The 19044-nt window shown below is 40.1% G+C and overlaps 1 protein-coding gene across 2 annotated transcripts in view; it reads left to right on the forward strand.

The window, feature by feature from the left end:
- LOC120301742 (sodium-dependent neutral amino acid transporter B(0)AT3-like) overlaps nucleotides 1–19044 on the forward strand; it is a 40435-nt gene that overhangs the window by 6590 nt on the left and 14801 nt on the right. For both annotated transcript variants that reach the window (XM_039329303.1, XM_039329304.1), the window contains exons 2-6: nucleotides 4522–4662; nucleotides 6946–7083; nucleotides 12150–12331; nucleotides 12780–12890; nucleotides 14457–14569. In XM_039329303.1, the coding sequence (XP_039185237.1) occupies nucleotides 4522–4662; nucleotides 6946–7083; nucleotides 12150–12331; nucleotides 12780–12890; nucleotides 14457–14569 (685 nt within the window). The remainder of the gene's footprint in view (nucleotides 1–4521; nucleotides 4663–6945; nucleotides 7084–12149; nucleotides 12332–12779; nucleotides 12891–14456; nucleotides 14570–19044) is intronic.

Consider the following 19044-nt stretch of genomic DNA (forward strand, 5'->3'; position numbering starts at 1 on the left):
GTGAAAACTAGGATTGGACATTTAGGTTCATATAAAATGTAACAAATGTTCTCTGAAAAGGTCCTTGTCTTATTTGCATGAAATCACCAATACCAGTACTGATGTATCAGTCTAGATTGAAGGAACAGAATTCTTATTTGTATATTCTTAAATCTATGTGAATTCCTTCTACAGATTTCTACTCACGGTCATTCATGCCCTAGTCACCTCCCGTCTTGACTATTGCAACACCCTGTAAATGAGGCTGCCCTTGAAAAGCACCTGGAGGCTCCAATTGGTGCAAAATGCAGTGGCCCACATGGTTTTGTGCAGACTTCAGTGTGCACATGTGTCACCTCTCCTCTGGGAGCTGCATTGATTGCAATTCAAGGTGCTGGTTGTCACCTTTAAAGACCTTCATAGCTTGGGACTACTGTACTTTCGGTGTATAAGACGACTTTCGCAAGCATTAAAATTGGCATCAAAGTCGGGGGTTGTCTTATATGCCGAGTCGTCTTATATGCCGGAAATAACGGTAATTTCTGGCGTATAAGATGACTTTCTAGGCATGCGATCGGCGCTGAAGAGGAGGGTCATCTTATACGCCGGGTCGCCTTATACGCCGGCATATACGGGTAGGTTATCTGAGGGACTGTCTCCTGCCGCTCACATCCACCCGACCCACTAGAGCAGGGAGGCAAGGAATGTTGCAGGTTCTATCCCCTAAGGGGATACATCTGGTGGGACCCAGAAGAAGGGTCTTCTCCGGGGTGGCTCCCTCCCTCTGGAACATCATCCCTCCGGGAATTAGACTGGCCATCCACTCTGACGCTCTTTGGAAGGCCCTGAAGATATGGTTCTACAAGCTGGCCTGGGGAACCCAGAGCAGGATGGAGCCAATTAAATGGCTGGTATGAGTGTGTGGTATCACTAGGGTGGGTGTGGGTGGAGGGTTATTATTTTATTATTTCTATTTTTTATTATTTTTCTTTCTTTTATGCTGGTTTTTATTTCCTGTAAGCTGCCTTGAGTCACAATGAGCAAGTAGGCACAATGTAAATTTTCCAAATAAATAAATAAATGGGTGTTCTATAAGATTATGAAAGAGAAGATTTCTGAAACGAGTAGCATTATTTCTGGAATTAGAAAATGGTTATATCTTCAGTCCAGAGTTTCAGAAATGTATAAAAGACTGTATACGTGAATCTCAAAAAACACAATTCAATCATTGATGGTGTTGTGAAAAAATGCTTGGTTTAAATAAGAAACCAAACTGTTTGCAGGTAGTTGTGACAAAGTATACTTTTATTATTATGCACCAATTGCAGGGATCACGGGGCTCCTCATTTTAAATACTGCAAAAGAGCCCTGAGCAAAACAAGGCAACTACATATATATGGTTTGTTGCACAATAGAAAGGATGATAAAACGAACAATATGACCCATATACCGTAATGCTTTTGATAAACTTAGTGGAATGACCTCTTGTTACTTTTCAAGCTAATAGGATTTTACCCTTTTAGGTTAATATCAGCATGAACAATAAACAGCTTTGTTTATTGCATCCATATCCTTTCACCCCATTCTACTCACACTCTGAAAAATAGCTGTCATTCTCTTCTTGGTCTCCATTCTATGGTCTTAACACTAAACTGCACGCTTTTTAATATTTAAACCAGAGAATATATGATTTATATGGACTATGAAGAAGCAAGATAGGAAGAATATTAATGCCTTCAAACTTTGATTTTGGAGAAAACTCTTGAGAATACTGTGGACAGCTGAGATAACAGACAGATGGATCATTGAACAAATAAACGCAGAGTTCTCACTCAAGGCACAAATGAACCAGGCTCAAATTATCCTACTTTGGACACTTTATGCGAAGAGCCATCTCTCTGGAAAAGGCTCTAATGCTGGGAAAAGTAGAAGGAAAGAGAAGAAGATGGCCAGCAACAAAGCGCACAGACTCAGTTACAGTGATGATGAGTGTGAGGGAAGTTAGACCCCCCAGAAGGAAATATTAAAAAGGAAAATATATTTTTCACCAAAAGGATTTTTTGAAAAGCAGAAACCAAACCTGGCCCCAAATTTCTTTGTCCCAAGCAAGAGCTAACCTCATAGAAATGCAGATATAAGACCATTAGGAAGGTTGGAGCCAGGGAACTCAAGACAAAGAAACTCGTAAGAGTCATTAGCCCAGCCCCAGGGAAGCAGGAGATAACTTTTGGGATATAATAGGACTAACCCATTACCAACAAGTATACCATAGAGGCACACCTAAAACTCAGGTGAGAATACGTGACACAGGAAATAGCTTCAAAGTTCATGCCACAGGAACAGGAAACTATTCCAAACAAAAGGCTAGAGGGGATATAAAAACCTACAACACCATATGCTCACCCCTTCTCTCCTCTGTTCTTTCCTGAAGAACCATCTTTCTGCTTCTTCAATAAACTGTAACCTTCTTCCCAAAGCAGTCGCCATGTTTGCTTATTTATTCCCAGCTTGGATGAACCAGGATGAAGACTTTACTTCTAACAAGTGCATTGTTGGGAAAGATGAAATTAAGGAGAGATCGTCATAGGAAAAAAAATCTATGTATGTAGTCATTAGGAATCAAAAATAATTTAATGGTACATAGTCAATCAATTTCTAAGGCATAAAAATGAACATATGAATTAGAGCTCCATAATGCATGACTCCCTAAGTACCCAGAACAACATAATGCAGTTAACAACCATGCATGTAGCTGTCTTTAGAGCTCTAAGTAGCACATTTAGAGCAGGGGTCTTCACACTTGTCCCTTTTATGACTTGTGGACTTCAACTCCCAGAATTCCTCAGCCAGGCAGTACCTGGTTGAGGAATTCTGGGAGTTAAAGTCCACAAGTCATAAAAGGGACAAGTTTGAAGACCCCTGATTTAGAGCATCATCAAAGATAAAGAACAAGCATCCAGCTGTGGTAAGAAGGGATGGGATAAGAAGAGAGAACCTCAGGAAAACTGATTTCAAATGAATCAGCAGAGAAGTAACCTTGCAGCAATAACTGTTTCCCAATTCAACCACCTTACAGGAAGACGAAACTAAATATATGCCATCCTAGGTGTTTTTTTAAAAAAAGAATAAAATACTGTATGGTAAACAGGAATTTTAATTTGCAACAATAACAAACTTTATAGGGCCCAGGTTATAAAGCCTTTGGACTGAAATGGGAAACATCTTGGCTGTTTCCTTTCTAATAAATAGCAGTGTGTTCCACATTTAATCTCAATTCTACTTCAACTGTACCTAGCGTCTGACATTTACTACTGTTACTGAATAACCCACATATAAATTTCCTCATTTGTGAGCATTTGCGGCTTTTCCTGCCCAACTCAGATTAGTTTTCCATGCAAATATTTTCATCATCCATTGTTACTGATTGATTTGGCTTCACTGTCTGGATTGAATGGCTGAATGATTTCAGTGATTTATTTTTTCTGATGGAAGGACTTTTTTGCATAATGCTCATGAGTTTGTATCTTAATACAGTAAAATTATTTTAAGGTATGCACCATACTTTGTGCTTCTTTATGTTGTCTTTTCAAATTTAAAAACAGCATTTGATTCCATACCCTGAGAAAAACTCTGAGGAAAATTAGCAGCCTCAGCAGTTGATAGCTTCACTTCAAACTTAATCAGTTTTTTTAATACGTACAATACATTAGCACGCAAATCAAGACTAATAACAAGGGGGACTTAATTGGGCCTTTCCCCACCTATAAAGGAGTACTTGCCCTCTTGCAGTTTAATTTTTAAATTAATGATATAATTGAGGTTTTTGCCAATCTGGACTTTGCACCTCCATTTTTTTGAAAATTGTCCCAATAAATAAAATATTCTTTTATATGAAAATGATGTAGCCATTCTCTCTTTATTAAGATTGACGACATAGGTATCTTGTAGCAAAGGTATTTTCATCTACTGTGATAGAAAACAATTCAAAATCAATCACTCGAAAAACAATTAATAGCTACAATATATGTGGTGTTGTGTTTATTGCCTAATAAGGGAAAAAAAACAAAATAGAGCTATTCTGATAATTCTGATATATTTTTCAATAAGAGAGAGATGAGAGATTGATACTATACCAGGGGTCTTCAAACTCGGCCCTTTTATGATCATGGACTTCAACTCCCAGAATTCCTCATCCAGGCATGCTGACTGAGGAATTCTGGGAGTTGAAGTCCATGAGTCATAAAAAGGCCGAGTTTGAAGACCCCTGTACTATTCCATATGCTATATACCATGTTAAATTATATCATGCTGTATACCACGGGTGTCAAACTCGCCACGTCACGTGACGTGTCGTGACATATCGTGACTCTTTTTGTATTGCCGGCAAGGGGGTGGGCGCAGCTTCGGTATGATGAAACCAGCTGGCAGTTTGACACTGCTGCTGTATACTGTGATACCATGAGCAGTACAATAAAACATGTTAATAAAAAAGTAGAAGTAGACAAAATATTGCTTAACTGTGTTTGGCTGTTCTACTTTTAGGTGCATTCTTGATTCCGTATGTCATTGCCGTGGTGTTTGAAGGAATCCCAGTATTTCATCTTGAACTAGCTATTGGACAGTTCTTGAGGAAAGGCAGCATTGGCGTCTGGAATCATATTTCGCCCTATCTAACAGGAATCGGTAGGTTATGATTTGTTTTCAGTGTTGCCCATTCCTACAAATGCCTGGGCTTCACAAATGGGAAAGAAGAAATGTTATCATACAAAATTCCCTACAATAGCAATCTCAAACGGTGTTAGTGGATTTTGAAATGAAAGCATCTAAATACATAGGGTCTTCCTAAGAACCCACAAATATACTTTACAAATTAAAAAAAAAGAATATTTAACTTGCTTATCCGTTCATAGAAATGGATACTTGATGAAGTTCTATGGCTTCCAAAATGAAGAGGTTCAAGAGATTGCGAAAACTATTTTCACATTTTCTAGCAAATATAAGAATCAATACTTCGTTATTATTCAATATTTGCAATTCCCTATTTTTTTTCAATTCTGCACCCTAACAAAATTAAAATAGCATACTGAGGGAAAGCATTAAAAATGAAAATGATGTCAGAAAATTAAGAAAAATGATTTGCAGAAATCATGAAAAATTTATACGTACACACATACATACATACACACATGCACACAGACAGACAGATGCACACACATATACACACATACACATACAGCAATGAACATCAAAACAATACTTACTTAAATTAATGTACTTGGATGCACACTTTAAAAAAATTCTCAGGTTCAAAAGCCAAACTTAACATACTTGAAAAAATAAGAAAGCATTCACAACATTAATTTACAGATTTGTTGGGAGCATATCAATTGTGTTACTGCAGCCCTTCTATCTTGAATGTTCAGAACATGGTGAGCATCAATTCATACATGTCCAAAGAACACTTTTTGCTTGATAGCCACCAATATAGTATATTCAGATATTGCTTGCTATATTTGACTTTTGTACATTTCACAACCACCTAGCAATAAACAGTATCAATTACTCCCAAATGGTTGTGTTGGAGATGATCTGAAAAGTTGAGTCTCCAAAAACATGATGTAGTATCCATGTTCTGTTTTTTTTTTTTTGTTCAACTGAGTCTGCTTCTAGGACACTGTCTAGGATAAGTCCATGCAGTGTTCTTGCAAGATTTTTCAGAAGTAGTTTGCCATTGTCTGTTTCCAAGGCAGAGAGATGGGCAAAAGTCACCCAGCTAATTTTGTGCCTAAGACAGGACGAGAAATCATGGTCTCCGGTTTCTAGCTTGATGCTTTAACTATTACACAAAACTGGCTGTCTAGTATCCATTATCTGTATCTGTATCTGAAAGCCAAATTGTGATCCTCATCTTTTTAGTTGCCAAACATTTTTTTAAAAAACCTTGAAGTGTTGCTAAAACTTCACGGTTATACTACTACTACTACTTTTATTATTGTAATTTTATACAATATTAATTGTCATCATTACTGCTGCTCTTAATTTTTAAACCTGGCTATTATATTTTCTATTATTCCCAAAGGTGCTTTTTCAGGAGGCAACTGGACTTTCTTGTTTTTCTTTGAAGACATTTCGCTTCTCCTCTAAGAAGCTTCTTCGGCTCTGACTAGATGGTGGGAACTAGAAGTCAGAGCTGAAGAAGCTTCTTGATTGAGAAGCAAAACATCTTCAAAAAAAAAAACAAGAAAGTCCACTTGCCTCCTAAAAAAGCACCTTTGGGACAACCATGACCTGGATGACTGAGAATCTCCATAGACATTGTCTACTATTACACATTTTTTAAAAAATCTTGATTTTGATGGATTTTATGCCAGCCAGGAAACTACAGTCATTGGGAGGCCTTGAAGCTTAATCCATCAATCATCAAGCAGGAACTGTGCATGATGACCTATGCCAGGTTGCGTGCATGGTTCCCGTTGATAGCACTATGTTTGCCTTGAAATCAGATGAGGATAAAGTATCTGTGATAGCTCTGCCATTCCTGTAAATGTTTCCTTAATGCTGTACTTGTTAAATGATAAAATTCACTTACATTTGGGTCCTTCTTGCCCGATTCCCATGTTGGCCATACCTGACCTTTCATGACAGATCAAAACCATTCTCAGTTAACGTCCTAGATTAGAAAGACACCTCTGATGAGACTTCATAGAAGCAGCAGCACTCTGACAAAAGCTAGAATCACAGGACGTTTGTCTCTGCTTTCACTTGAGCAGGGAATGCGCAATTTATTTCTACATGTTAAGCTCATATAAACACATTATAGTACAGTTCCAAAACTGTTGGCTGGAAACAGGAGTTTATTGTGTGAGTCAGGCTTTTACAGTATGCCTGAAGGAAAGGCTTCCCCCCAATTCCTGTCTGTTGGTGCTGTTGTTGATTTCCTTCTGTCTGTGCTTGCTTGTTCCATAGGCTATGCTTGCATGATGGTATCATTCATAATCGGCACGTATTATAATATGATTATTGCCTGGGTGTTTTGGTACCTAGGAAACTCTTTCAAGGAACCTTTGCCTTGGAGCATCTGCCCGCAAGACTCCAGCAAACCGGGTGGGTGTGTTTTCTATATATTTTAACTGTTTTCATTCATTAGCAGCTGAGACATGTTACATGTATCCTTTACGTCAGGGGTCTTCAGACTTGGCCCTTTTATGACTTGTGGACTTCAACTCCCAGAATTCCTCAGCCAATGTGCCTAGCTGAGGAATTCTGGGAGTTGAAGTCCACAAGTCATAAAAGGGCCAAGTTTGAAGACCCCTGCTTTATATCAACATCACAAGTTGCCAGATCTGATATAGTCCTGCACTTGTCCTCTTTTGTCTTGTATTGGCACAGTTGTATAGACAACTTCTACCACCATTACCTCACTCCAAAATGAAGACAAATCCTTACCAGAGCTTATAAGAGAAAACACACATCTATGAGGGAGAGGTGGTGTTGGGGAGCAGAGTGTGGCTTAGATAAGTAAAAAAGATGGAGGAGGAGAAGAATGACTCCTGATTCTTGCTTTCACATTACTGTTTGTGTCCAGTATGTGATTAGCTTAATCAAATGTTCTTAACCTTGCCTAATAGCTATAATTATTCACTACAAAGTTTGCTGACTCTGTAGTATTAGCACCCAGCATGGTACACTGATCAGTATAATCAGCAACATTTCCTTAGTGGCTGCTGGCTCCATGTCCCATTTGATTTAAAAATTAAATTAAATGAGAAATTAAAACAGAAGGTTAGCAAACAACAGCAAAAAGCTTCTAGCATTTTCCCATTAACTCCCAGATGCTTTTAGATCCATCATAAGCCACAGAGAATATTTTTGAAAGTCAAAATGGTGGGTACCCACCACCTAGAATTTGTTTAGAATTGAGCCTGGCTTCCCAGAAAAAAAGATAAAGCAGGGGTGTTTTTCAGTTAAAGTCAAAAAGGGCAAGATGACTGTGCAAACAAAGCCTTAGCCCTTTTTTCTGTGCACATTGTGATGCATATAAAAAGGGGCAGGACGTCAACCACATGTTGTAGTTGCTCTCCTGACTTCTTTTATATCTTTCCTGTGGGCACTCTTGGATCAAGGTGGTAGGTAGATACTATTGGGAGAAGGAAACTAAAAGGAGGCAGCTTTTGGTAATTGGTCTTTTGCCAAATCAGTATTTTGGGAGCTCTTCATGGCAGCCATCTTTTAAGAATATGACTAAGCAACAAGATTTTGAAATTTGGCAAGTCTGTCTACTACCTGAAAAGCTTAAGGACTCCTAATGCACATTTTCAACCAAGGCTTCAGAGCCTCATTAAATGTTGTGTATCACTCGAAAGAAGAGGGTAGGTCCAAGACTTCAGTGTTTCTTCATCGAGCATGAAGAAAAAGTGGCATTTTTGACCTACCATCACAATGCACTTTAAATGTCTTTTCTGTGTACACTTCATGAATGACTCTTGCCTTTGTTGCATCAAGCAGTATATTTGGGACATAGAAAAGATGCTGATCAGAGGTAATAAAGCCTATGCCTTTATAGACATTCAATAATGGGTTGTTTAGAATCATAGCAAAAGTACAGTGATAGCTTCAATATTTCTGGACTTAATAGTAGTAGTAGTAAAGTTGGAAGGGACCTTGGAGGTCATCTAGTCCAACCCCCTGCTCAGGCAGGAAACCCTACACCATTTCGGGCAAATGGCTGTCCAGTCTCTTCTTAAAAACTTCCAGTGTTGGAGCATTTACTGCTTCTGGAGGCAGGCTGTTCCACATTGATGGAATGGCACAACTCTCTGCAGCCGATTCACCCCAGCCATCTCGTTCTGGTCAACTTGCTGCAGCTAACTCAACTAACTTGCTGTGGGACAATTCAACATAGGATAGCTCAAGAGAAGGATGAGGGAATTGCAGCTAGCCTTTTCTTGCTTTAGGTTTGAATTTTCTCAAGTTAGAAATCCTCAAGGCTTGGGTGAGCCAGAGTATGGAGCTCCAGCGGCCTGTTGGCCAACTGTGGAGCAAGGAGAGCATGCCTGGATAGTCCTTGCACAGATCCTGGTCGAGGAAGCAGTGCATCTGCAAGAAAAAGCCTGCCACCACTTCTTCCTGGCACGTTGGCTGAGAGGGCCAGCCACTCTGCTGACATCCAGGCACTCCTTGTAGCAGAGTAAATAGGCCGATCCCAAGAATCCCCAAGGAATCCTTCATTGACTGGTTGGGAAAATGCCACTGGACCAGTTAGGAATTCTTTCTGGCTGATTAAATAGCTCTGGAGAAATTTTAAACTCCTTTTAAAATGAAGCCATTGAACAGCCCTGAGTTCACAGCTTCCCCTTCCAGCCCTGTGTATTTGGTGAGGCTCGAGGTGCAGGAGCGGTACTTGAATGTCAGCAGAGTGGCTGGTCCTTGCAGCAGGAGTGCCAGGAAGAAGCGGCAGTGGCAGGTATCCTCACACAGATTCACTGCGCCCTCAGCCTGGACCCGTGCAAGGACTATCTGGGCATGCCACGCTTGCTCCATGGCTCAGCTGACTCCATGCTCTGGCTTACTCCAGCCTTGAGGATTTCTAATTAAGGAGGTTCAAACATAAAGCAAGACTAGGCCCGCTGCAATTCACTTGTCCCTCTCTTGAGTTATCCTGCATTGAATTGTCCCACGTGAGTTGTCCCATGGCGAAGTAGCTTCAGAGAGTTGTCCTGTGGCAAGTTAGCCAGGGTGGGTTGGCTGGGGCAAATTGTCCTAGATCCAGAAATTGAGCAGCTTTTTACACCTTTAATACAATCCTAGAACAGAAATAGAAATAGGCTCATGGTTGTTCCACAGCGAACTATTTTTTGCTCTTACTTTTCCATTTGGGTACATATCACATCTTCCAAGCTCTAAAAGGATAGTTTTCGTATAGATCCAGCTGAAGAAGACATGCTTCAAATGATTTCTTTAGGCTGACTTCTTTATATTCAAATTTGGGTGGGAGAACTTTTACAGCCCCATCTAAGGAAGGTTTAAACAACTATATTCCAATTTGGTCTGAAATTAAAGTGAATAGCATCCCCTGCAATCATGCAACATGTAACAAGGACATCATCTGCATACATCTCTGCATAACTCATCAAACATAAGTAAGGGCATCAACTGAAAAAAAACAATGGCTGTTTTGCATTCTAGCTCAGGTGCAAATCTCCCTAGATTAAGAGCGTTTTATTCCCAGATAAGAATGCATAAGATTATAGCTTCTCTACAGATAATTAAGCTATAAATTTGCCACATAGTTAATAGAGTGGTAAATGTGTCCTTTTTCTTCTTTGGCATATACAAAGTCACTGATTGAAGCATGTTTTATGAGTAGAGATTTGAGATAAATTGACATTCACACAGGTCACTTTTCTATATGCCTTTTGAGGTGTGAATTCAAGTAAGTTTGTTTCTGGATCAGGAGAATGCAACCTTAGACAAAACTGAACAGTTGGCATGGAATCCTACTGTACTGATTGTCTCTGCAATTTTTCAGAAGCTTCTGAACAAAGGCAAACATTCCTGCCCATGTTTTTTTGCCATTTAAATAGAATCTATGAACAAAATATCAGATGTATTTATAATTTGAGTCTCATTGCATATGTTGGAAGAAAAGTCTTCATCATGGTTCAGTCCAAGCCAGGGATAAACAACACGGCGACTGCTTTAGAAAGAAGGTTGCAGTTTATTGAAGAGGAGAGCCAGACAGGAAGATGGCTCTGGCAGAAAAAGGAGTGAACACATGTAGGGAGTGGGTTTTTATACTCTCTGGAGCCTTTTGTTTGGAGTTGTTCCTGTGGCATGAACTTTGACCTGAGTCTGAGAGTGCCTTTCTGGTATTCTGATGGTGATGGGTTAATCCTATTATGTCCAAAGGTCATATCTTGCTTCCCTGGGGCTGGGGCTGATGGATCTTAGATGGGATATGTAGATTTTAGATCTTTGTCTTCTTAATCTCCTAGCTCCATGAATTTATATCTGCATCTATATAGAGCTGGTTTCTGCTTGGGGAAGGGAAACCTGGGGCTATTAAGAAAACTGGGTATGCTTTCCTGCCTCTTTAATATCCTTTGAGGAAATATATTTTTCTGCCTTTTTAATATTTCCTTCTCTGGGGGGCTGACTTCCCACATATATAAAGATAATTAGCAACCATCCAGTCTGCTTTGCTTCCTAAGGTCTATATGGACAATATTCACTTTCTTAAGCTTGTTCTTAGCAAGAACTCATGCCACTTAAAAGGATATTCCAATAAGTTGTTTGAGCCTATCCATTCACTTTATCCATTGTCTTCTACTTTTCTCAACCTTGCTACCTAGTAATTATTTAGTCCATCATCCATGTGCATCACACATGCAAAGTACATGAGTTCTGCTTGCTGACCATATTGTTCTGAGAACAGTCAGCCTTCATTTGATCTAGGACTAGCTGATATGCTCCTCTTGTAGCCAAATGTATTCTGGTACTCTTGGCAACCATTTCCATATTCATAATTTGAAGATGTCTATCTTCTTTACTCCATTCTTTCTCCATGTCTGGCTATCACCATCATACGTTATCATTAGACAGACCATTGCTTAACTATTCTGATTTTTGCTGTCATTGAAAAGTCATTCTCCTTCATAACCTTATTTAAATTTGTTATCCTCTTTCTCCCTAAGATTGGTCTCCTCCAGCACACTGTCCGTCTACTGTATATCTATTATTCTTGAGCCCAAGAAAACAAAACTTCACCTTTTTGAAACCATATATTCACTATAGTCACTGAGGGTGCCTTTCTTCTTTTTAATCTTAACATTAATCTGGATTTTTTTTTCTTTCCATTTTTTATTGTTGTGATGATCTTGGTCCACTCATAAGTCTTCATTCCAATCTCTCTTGTTCAAGCAAATAATAAACTTCTAGATGCTACTAAAAAAGTGAGCAGGCTGTGTATAATTAATATGTGGCTAATATATATGTGGTGTATTATCTGACCATATAACTAATATGTAAGGAATTTAGTAATCTTAATTTAGAGGGGGCATTAGAAATATAAAGCACTATTTTCTACCTGCATTGAAAAAAATTCATATTAACAAAACAATATGAATGATTAATGCCTCTAAGAGTTTTATTTCATGTGCCTCTTCTTTTAGAGCTCATCAAAGAATGTGATCATAGCTCTGAATCCAATTACTTTTGGTACAGATACACACTGAACATCAGCACAGACATCACACAGACTGGCCCTTTTCTTTGGTGGTTGATTGTATCTTTGGCCAGCTCCTGGATCATTGTTTACCTCTGTACAATTAAAGGAATCAAATCAACTGGAAAGGTGAGCAGTGTCTTCTTCCTGGAGTGTCTTCTTCCTGTATGGTTTTTGATGAGCCAACTAGCTAAATTTAAACTGATCCTGATAAGTTCTTTTTCAGGTATGGTCAGTTACATGCCCCAATTCATCCATTGAAATAATTATACTGTATAGTGGGACGTAACTTAGGAGTTTCTGATTTCTTCCATGGAAAGGGGAAAGGGCAGATCACTTGCAGCCCATGTTCACTCTCCCAGCATTCTATTTATTGGGTCCCTAGTGTGTCATCTTTTTGTTGTTAAAAAAATTCAATAGTGAAGCAAACCAGATTTTGGCAGTTTTATCTTTGTGTTGGTGGAAAGTTGGTCCATGATGTGAATAACACAGCTGGGCTGCTGTGGGAACATTAACTAGGACCTCTATAGTGAGGAACTGTTTGAATGACCTTCTTCTGCTTTTTCTCCCTTTGCAGGCAATTTATATTACAATCTCTTTTCTATATACAGTTTTAACTATATTCCTTGTTTATGGACTGACCCTCCCAGGAGCTAGCGAAGGGCTAACATATCTCTTCACTCCTGATGCAAGTATATTCCCACTGAATTTCTAGCTGTTTTTAGGAGTTAATTGTTTTATTGAGCCTGATCTAAACTTCTAGTTCTCTAACGATTACATTAAGTTTTAGAAAAGAGTTATTTATAATTTTTTACCCACTGAAGCTGCTAGAAGCCACGCATAGGGTGGTGGGAAGTATTGTGGGGTACCCAGAAACTCTGACACCTACACTGAGCTTTTTGAATGTGATCCTCTGTATCTCAGCCACCATCTGTAAGTGCTGAACTGTGTAATCAGTTTTGTAATTTCTTTGCTTATTATACCTTATTTAGAGAATCTGGGAACCTATTACGTTATTAACATTAACTAATGGTTGACTAGGCACATGGACTGGAAGCAGCACTTAACAGTGAGAGCAATAATGGCAATTGGGAAAAATGAGTGATCCTCTAGATCAGAGGTGTCAAACTGCCGGCCCGTGCCCACCCCAGCTCCGGCAATGCAGAAAAAAATCACAATACATTGCAACATGTCATCTGACACGGCGAGTTTGACACCCGTGCTCTAGATATTGTTGAACTCAAGGCCTCTTTGATCACAGCTGGTGTGATCAGTCATTAGAAATAACAGGAGGTATAGTCCAATAGCGTTTGCAGGGTCATAGATTTCACATTCCAGTATCAGATTTTATATGCTTTCTACAGCAATCTGTTATCTACCTTCATTTGTTCATTTGCTTCCTTGTTGTGCACCAAAACCCTAACATCATTAGGAAAGTTGTAATTATTATTTAGTTGCTGTTACCTTACCTAGGAATTATTCCTTTAATTCTTAGAATCTCACCAAGTTACACCTCACCAGTGTAAGAAAGAAAGAGAAATCCTACACCTACATATACCTAATATATACATATAGCACCTAGTTAGCATGCTTTTAGTAAATTTACTCATAAATAAGTTCTATAATCTATTTAATATTTAAGGTTTATTTTTATTTGTAAATCGGGGGGGGGGGGTGTTTCTATAGTGTTGTAGTAAACCATTTCTTTTATTGATTTGTGATTTTTAACTTGAATCTTGTAACCTCTTATAGAAATTACCCAAAATGGTGCTCGGGGATCTAACATAAAGATGTCAGCTAATGGGATTCACTGTATTTTCTACTTCATTTTTATTTCTTTTCTTTTTTCTTTTTTTCCAATTTAGACAGTTTTATTAGTTTATGTAAAAACATATAAAAAATACAAAAGCAAAAAGTAGGAAAAATAGGGAAGGGAAAAGGGAAGGGAAGAGTGAGGAAAAGAAGGGATGAAAGAAAGAAAAGGCACTGACTTCCGACTCCCTTTGGTGCAGTAGAATAAGGCATTAACATCAAACCTCAACTTTTTAGTTTTACATACTAGTTTAAACTAGCCATTTCTATAACAACAAATCTATCTAATCTGTAAAACCCCAAATCAAAGTTTCATCTTTTTTCCACCTCAAGCACAAAGTCCAGAAGCGGTTTCCAAGTAGAAATAAAAGTATTTGTATTTTTTCTTTGAGCAAAGCAGTCAATTTAGCCATTTCATTTTTATTTTCAATTTATTTAACAGTTCACAGTCCTAAAAAATCCACGTGCGTGGCTTGATGCAGGCACTCAGAGTTTGTTCTCCCTTTCTTTAGCGCTTGGAGGATACACGGCATATTCAAGCTACAATCCACAAAAGTAGGTGTAAAGTAATCTAATTTTGTATGTCTTAACCCAGTGCTAAACATAAATTTCATTTATGTCAACAAAGTCAAAATCATTTCTCTATTGTTTTGTAATCAGTCTTCAAGATGGCAAATAAGAAAGGAAAGTTGGCCAGTTGAAAGGAGAAGGTCTCATTCGCATACAAAGTCCTTTAACGGTGACAAACAGCACCCTGAAAATCCTTTCTGGATATGTTTCATGTGATCTCTGAGATTTATTGGATTGCATGTGTTTATAAATGTAATTGCATCCTTTTTTTTTTGGCCACAGTTGTCAAGCAAATCAGTTGCAGTTGTTAAGTGAATCATATGATTGTTAGGCAAATCCAGCTTCCCCCCCCCCCATTGACTTTGCTTGTTGGAAGCTGGCTGCGAAGGCCATTAATGGCCCTTGCATGACCCCAAGCTATTGCAACCATTGTAAAGCCATACCAAGTGCCCAAATTTTGATCACGTGACTGTGTGGGGATGCTGCAATGGTTGTTAAGTGCAAGGAGTAGTAAGTCACTTTTTTCAATGCTGTTGTTACTTGAATGGTCGTTAAACAAATGATTGTGAGTTGAGCACTACCTACAATCAATCAATCCTCTTCCAATGGTAAGAGGGCTGAAGCAAGGAAGGTTTATTGATGAGTCCTCAGAAAAACTGTCACTGCATAATTTCACTTTTTTTTTTTACCGAGTTTTTACTGAGTTTTACTAAGTTCCATGAGACTTGCTTGGTGCCAAGATTTTACCAACCAAGTATCATCTTTTGACTAAGTTGCTGATAACATATTACTGCAGCATTATACCATTACTGCATGTGGCTCTTTGAGCCTTCTCCTGCGGTTCCCAGCCTCCTCTGCCATTTGCAGAGAGAAAGACAGAGACAGAAAGAGGCACTTGCACTTCCCTTCTCTCTCTCTCTCTCTCTCTCTCTCTCTCTCTCTCTCTCTCTCTCTCTCTCTGTGTGTGTGTGTGTGTGTGTGTGTGTGTGTGTGTGTCTGTGTGTGTAAAAAAGAGAGTGGCCTCACGCTGTTCTCTGACAACTGACAAGCTTATTGAGCAGGGCTCCTGCCTTGGCTGCATCTCTGCAGGAAGCAGGAAAGAGCCAGCCCAATAAGAATGTGTGTCAGCTTGTTGGAGAACAGTGTGAAGCCAGCTTGCCAGGTGAGCAGAAGATCGGAGAGAGGGGAGAGAGAGAGAGAGAGAGAGAGAGGGAGGGAGAAAGAGAAAGGGGGGAGAGGAAAGAGAGAGAGAGAGGGAGAGAAAAAAGAGAGAGGGGGGGAGAGAGAAAGGGAGAGGAAAGAGAGAAAGAGAGAGGGAGAGAGAAAAAAGAGAGACGAGAGAGAGGGAGAGAGGGGGAGAGAGAAGGAGAGAAAAGAGAGAAAGAGAAAGGGAGAGAAAGTGAGAAAGAGAGCGAGGGAGAGAAAGAGAGGGGGGAGAAAGAGAAAAAGAGAGAGAGAGAAAGAGAGAGGGGGGAGGGAGAGAGGGAGAGAGAAAAAAGAGAGAGGGGGAGAGAGGGGGAGAGAAAGGGAGAGGAAAGAGAGAAAGAGAGAGAGGGAGAGAGAAAAAAGAGAGAGAGGGAGAGAAAGGGAGAGGGAGAGAGGGGGGAGAGAGAAGGAGAGAAAAGAGAGAAAGAGAAAGGGAGAGAAAGTGAGAAAGAGAGCGAGGGAGAGAAAGAGAGGGGGGAAGAGAAAAAGAGAGAGAGAGAAAGAGAGAGGGGGGAGAGAGAGAGGGAGAGAGAACTCATGCACAGCACCCTCTATTTCAGCGGTTCTCAACCTATGGGTCACGACCTCATTTGGGGTCGAACGACCATTTCACGGGGGTCGCCAAACAAGCAGTCCTCCATTTTTTCCCCTTTTCCTTAGCTGTGCTACTCCCTCTTATTCTATTGGCTTTTGAAAGCCAATAGAATAGATTCTATTCAAGAAACTCTATTCTATTGGCGTTCAAAAGCCAATAGAATCTATTCAATAGATTCTATTGGCTTTCGAACACCAATAGAATAGACTCTCTTGAATAGAGTCTAATTCTATTGGCTTTCAAAAGTCAATAGGAATTGTCCAGACCTGGCCATTAAAGGCTGTTTCTGCACTGCTGAGTGTGGCAAAAGCCAGGAATCTCATCCGGCTCGGGGGCTGCCTGACCGCCGTGGGGATGTCCACATCAGCCGCCTCCTGGCGGGCCCGCTAATTGTGAGCTCCTGGCTGGCTTCCTCCATGAGTCAGGCGCTGTGGAGCCGCCCCTAATTGCACCCGGGAGGGTCCGACCGAGCCCCGGGCTGACTTGCGCAGCTCCAAAATGCCGCTTGCCTGAATTCTTTCTGCCTCCTGGGGGGAAGTTGCACCTCATGGCCCAATTATGGGCATTATTCCAGCATGGTCACTTAATTTGGATGCTTCTGTTGTTTTTATTGGTTTTGCTATCATTACTCTTTTTAAAAGTTTTTAGTATTTTTAATTGTAATACATCTTTGAACTCTAACCTGCCCAGAGTCACTGAAAGGAGAAACCAGAGATATTGAGGGGAGAGGAGAGAGAGAGAGAGAGAGAGGAAAGAGAGAGAGAAATAGAGAAGAAAAGAGAGAGGGAGAGAGGAAAGAGAGGGGGAGAGGAAAGAGAAAGAGAGAGAGAGAGGAAAGAGAGGAAGAGGAGAGAGAGGGGGGAAAGAAGAAAGAGAAAGAGAGGAAAGAGAAAGAGGGAAGAGAGAAAGAGAGAGAGAGAGGAAAGATAGAAAGAGAGAAAGAGAGGAAAGAGAAAGAGGGAAGAGAGAAAGAGAGAGGAAAGAGAGAAAGAGGGAAGAGAGAAAGAGAGAGAGAGAGGAAAGATAGAAAGAGAGAAAGAGAGGAAAGAGAAAGAGGGAAGAGAGAAAGAGAGGGAGAGGAAAGAGAAAGAGAGAGGGAGAGGAAAGAAAGAGAGAGGAAAGAGAGAAAGAGGAAGAGGGAAGAGAAAGAGAGAGAGAGAAAGATAGAAAGAGAGAGAGAGGAAAGAGAAAGGGAAGAGAGAAAGAGAGGTAGAGAGGGAGAGGAAAGAGAAAAAGAGAGGGAGAGGAAAGAAAGAGAGAGAGAGGAAAGAGAGAAAGAGGAAAGAGAGAAAGAGAGAGAGGAAAGAGAGAAAGAGAGAAGGAAAGAGAGGGAGAGAGGAAAGAGAGGGGGAGAGGAAAGAGGAAAGAGAAAGAGAGAGGGGGAGAGGAAAGAGAGGAAGAGGAGAGAGGGGAAAGAGGGGAAAGAGGAAAGAGAGAGAAAGGAAAGAGAGAGAGGAAAGAGAGAAAGAGAAAGAGAGGAAAGAGAAAGAGGGAAGAGAGAAAGAGAGGGAGAGGAAAGAGAAAGAGAGAGAGAGGAAAGAGAGAAAGAGAGAAAGAGAGGAAAGAGAAAGAGGGAGAGGAAAGGGAAAGAGAGAGAGAAAGAGAGGAAAGAGAAAGAGGGAAGAGAGAAAGAGGGAGAGGAAAAAGAGAGAGAGGAAAGAGAAAGAGAGGAAAGAGAAAGAGGGAGAGGAAAAAGAGAAAGAGAGGAGAGAAGGAGAGGAGAGAGGGAGAGGAAAGAGAGAAAGAGTGAGAGGGAGAGGAAAGATAGAAAGAGAAAGAGAAAAAAGAGAAAGAGGGAAGAGAGAAAGAGAGGGAGAGGAAAGAGAATGAGAGAGAGAGGAAAGAGAGAAAGAGAGAAAGAGAAAGAGGGAAGAGAGAAAGAGAGGGAGAGGAAAGAGAAAGAGTGAGAAAGAGAGAGGGAGAGGAAAGAAAGAGAGAGGAAAGATAGAAAGAGAGAAAGAGAGTGAAGAGAGAAAGAGAGGGAGAGGAAAGAGAGGAAGAGAGGAAAGCATAATCACTATGCTTTAATTATGTTCAATTTGTAACAATGAAAATACATCCTGCATATCAGATATTTACATTGCGATTCATAACGTAGCAAAATTACAGTTATGAAATAGCAATGAAAATAATTTTATGGTTGTGGGTCACCACAACATGATGGCCATGCCCACTTGGTGGCCACACCCACTTAGCCACGCCCCTGGCACCCGGCGATGTATAAGTGGTTGGGGGTCACCACAACATGGGGAACTGTATTATGGGGTCGCAGCATTAGAAAGGTTGAGAACCACTGCTCTATTTCTTTTTAATCAAACTCTTCAATCAAGCCCCTCCCTCTGGCGCGCACACACATGCGCATACAAGTTTTGCGGCTTCCAGTGTTCTCTTTTCTGTGGGAAACGTGTCCAAGTGGCTCTTTGAGTGTTTATGGTTGCCGACTCCTGGCATAGACCATTTGGGTATGCTAACATCACATACTCAGTAACTCTATTTGAAGATGATTCAGAGAAGTGGAGTTCAAGAGATAGACCATTTGATTGGTCTACTTTGAAAAAGTTCAGACCCAATATCACTTTAAAAGAGGCTACAGGCTCATTTTTTTTATACTCATAGTAAGTGAAAAGAAAGTAGAATTTAAAAGCAAAGTTAGCTTTTT

This window comes from Crotalus tigris, unplaced genomic scaffold (genome assembly GCF_016545835.1).
Source record: "Crotalus tigris isolate CLP2741 ecotype Arizona unplaced genomic scaffold, ASM1654583v1 scf7180000024391.5723578, whole genome shotgun sequence".
Classification (NCBI taxonomy): domain Eukaryota; kingdom Metazoa; phylum Chordata; class Lepidosauria; order Squamata; family Viperidae; genus Crotalus; species Crotalus tigris.